At 40.0% G+C, this 1340-nt stretch overlaps 1 protein-coding gene across 1 annotated transcript in view; it reads left to right on the forward strand.

The window, feature by feature from the left end:
* The first annotated feature begins 452 nt into the window (after window positions 1–452).
* Window positions 453–1340, forward strand: part of ZDHHC7 (zinc finger, DHHC-type containing 7) — a 12070-nt gene continuing 11182 nt past the window's right edge. Inside the window, exon 1 of the mRNA XM_009698152.1 lies at window positions 453–771. Within this exon, the coding sequence (XP_009696454.1) occupies window positions 466–771 (306 nt within the window). The 5' untranslated portion in view covers window positions 453–465. The remainder of the gene's footprint in view (window positions 772–1340) is intronic.

Below are 1340 nucleotides of genomic sequence, written 5' to 3' on the forward strand. Positions count from 1 at the left end.
TCTTAAATACATTATCCCAGAGGTGCTACTGTTGTTCCTAGTGAGCTCGGCCTTGGCCAGCAGCGGGTCCGTCTTGGAGCTGGCTGGCCTTGGCTCCATCAGACATAGGAGAAGCCTCTAGCAGCTTCTTACAGAAGGCACCCCTGTACCCCCCCCCAAATACCAGAACATTGCCATGCAAACCAAATACAATTTAAAAAAAAAAAATTATGGGATTATAAAACTCAGGCAATAGCTTACAATATTGTTGATAAAACTTTGTAAATGAGTATCTTTTGAGTACAGAAATATTTCACCTTCATGTAGTCATAGTTCAGGTTTTGATCAAAAAAAATCTCAGTAATCTATTTTGAACTTGGATGTGTTTTACCTTACAGAAAGAATAAACGAGAGGCACCCATATTTCCAGTTTCCTCATGCACAGTAATGGTATTTTTGCTTTCTGCAGGGCAAGGCCAGAAAACCATGCAGTCATCAGGGCACAGATTCCGTGATGTTGAGCACCACCCACTTCTTGCTGAAAATGACAACTATGATTCCTCTTCCTCGGAGGCCGACATGGCGGAGAGGGTTTGGTTCATCCGAGATGGCTGTGGTATGGTCTGTGCTATAATGACATGGCTTCTGGTTGTCTATGCAGACTTCGTAGTGACTTTTGTCATGTTGCTGCCTTCCAAAGACTTTTGGTACTCTGTGATCAACGGTGTTCTCTTTAACTGCTTGGCAGTACTAGCTTTGTCATCACATCTGAGAACTATGCTAACTGATCCAGTAAGTATGCGATCGTTCCTTGACCTTGGATTGTTCTATCCTGTAGCTCATTGTCTGCAGAGACATTTGGAGAAGTGGTGTCAGTCTTCTGCTAGGAAAAGTAGTGTTAGACTCAAAACCCTCAAGGTGAAGGGATGATACCTGTACTTTTCCTTTTGTTCTGTTAATGAAACCGTAAATAATTTTTTGACTTGAGAGACAGGCAGTATAAAATTAATTTATAAGGGAGAGGTAGGCTCATAAGAAATACAGTTCATTTGTAAAATGTTAACCCAGGTTCTGAAGAAGCTAGCAGAGCTTTAGTCTTTTCTGTCCTAATTTTTCTTACTTTTTTTCATCAGATGTATTTTCAAAACTTCATAAGAAGTTGTAGCTTCATCCTGCTATATCATTTGAAATGTATCTTCCATTTATGGCACATGAAAGAACTTTTAGAGGTAGACATGCTGAAAAACCTGTCACATATTGGCATAAAGTAAGAACTGTTGTCATACATGATTCATGCTTTATTGTGTTTAGGTATTTGGAGTCGGTGGGAAGGAAGATTTAAGTTGAACCCACAATGGAAG

This window comes from Cariama cristata, unplaced genomic scaffold, assembly GCF_000690535.1.
Source record: "Cariama cristata isolate BGI_N322 unplaced genomic scaffold, ASM69053v1 scaffold8414, whole genome shotgun sequence".
Taxonomy (NCBI): Eukaryota; Metazoa; Chordata; class Aves; order Cariamiformes; family Cariamidae; genus Cariama; species Cariama cristata.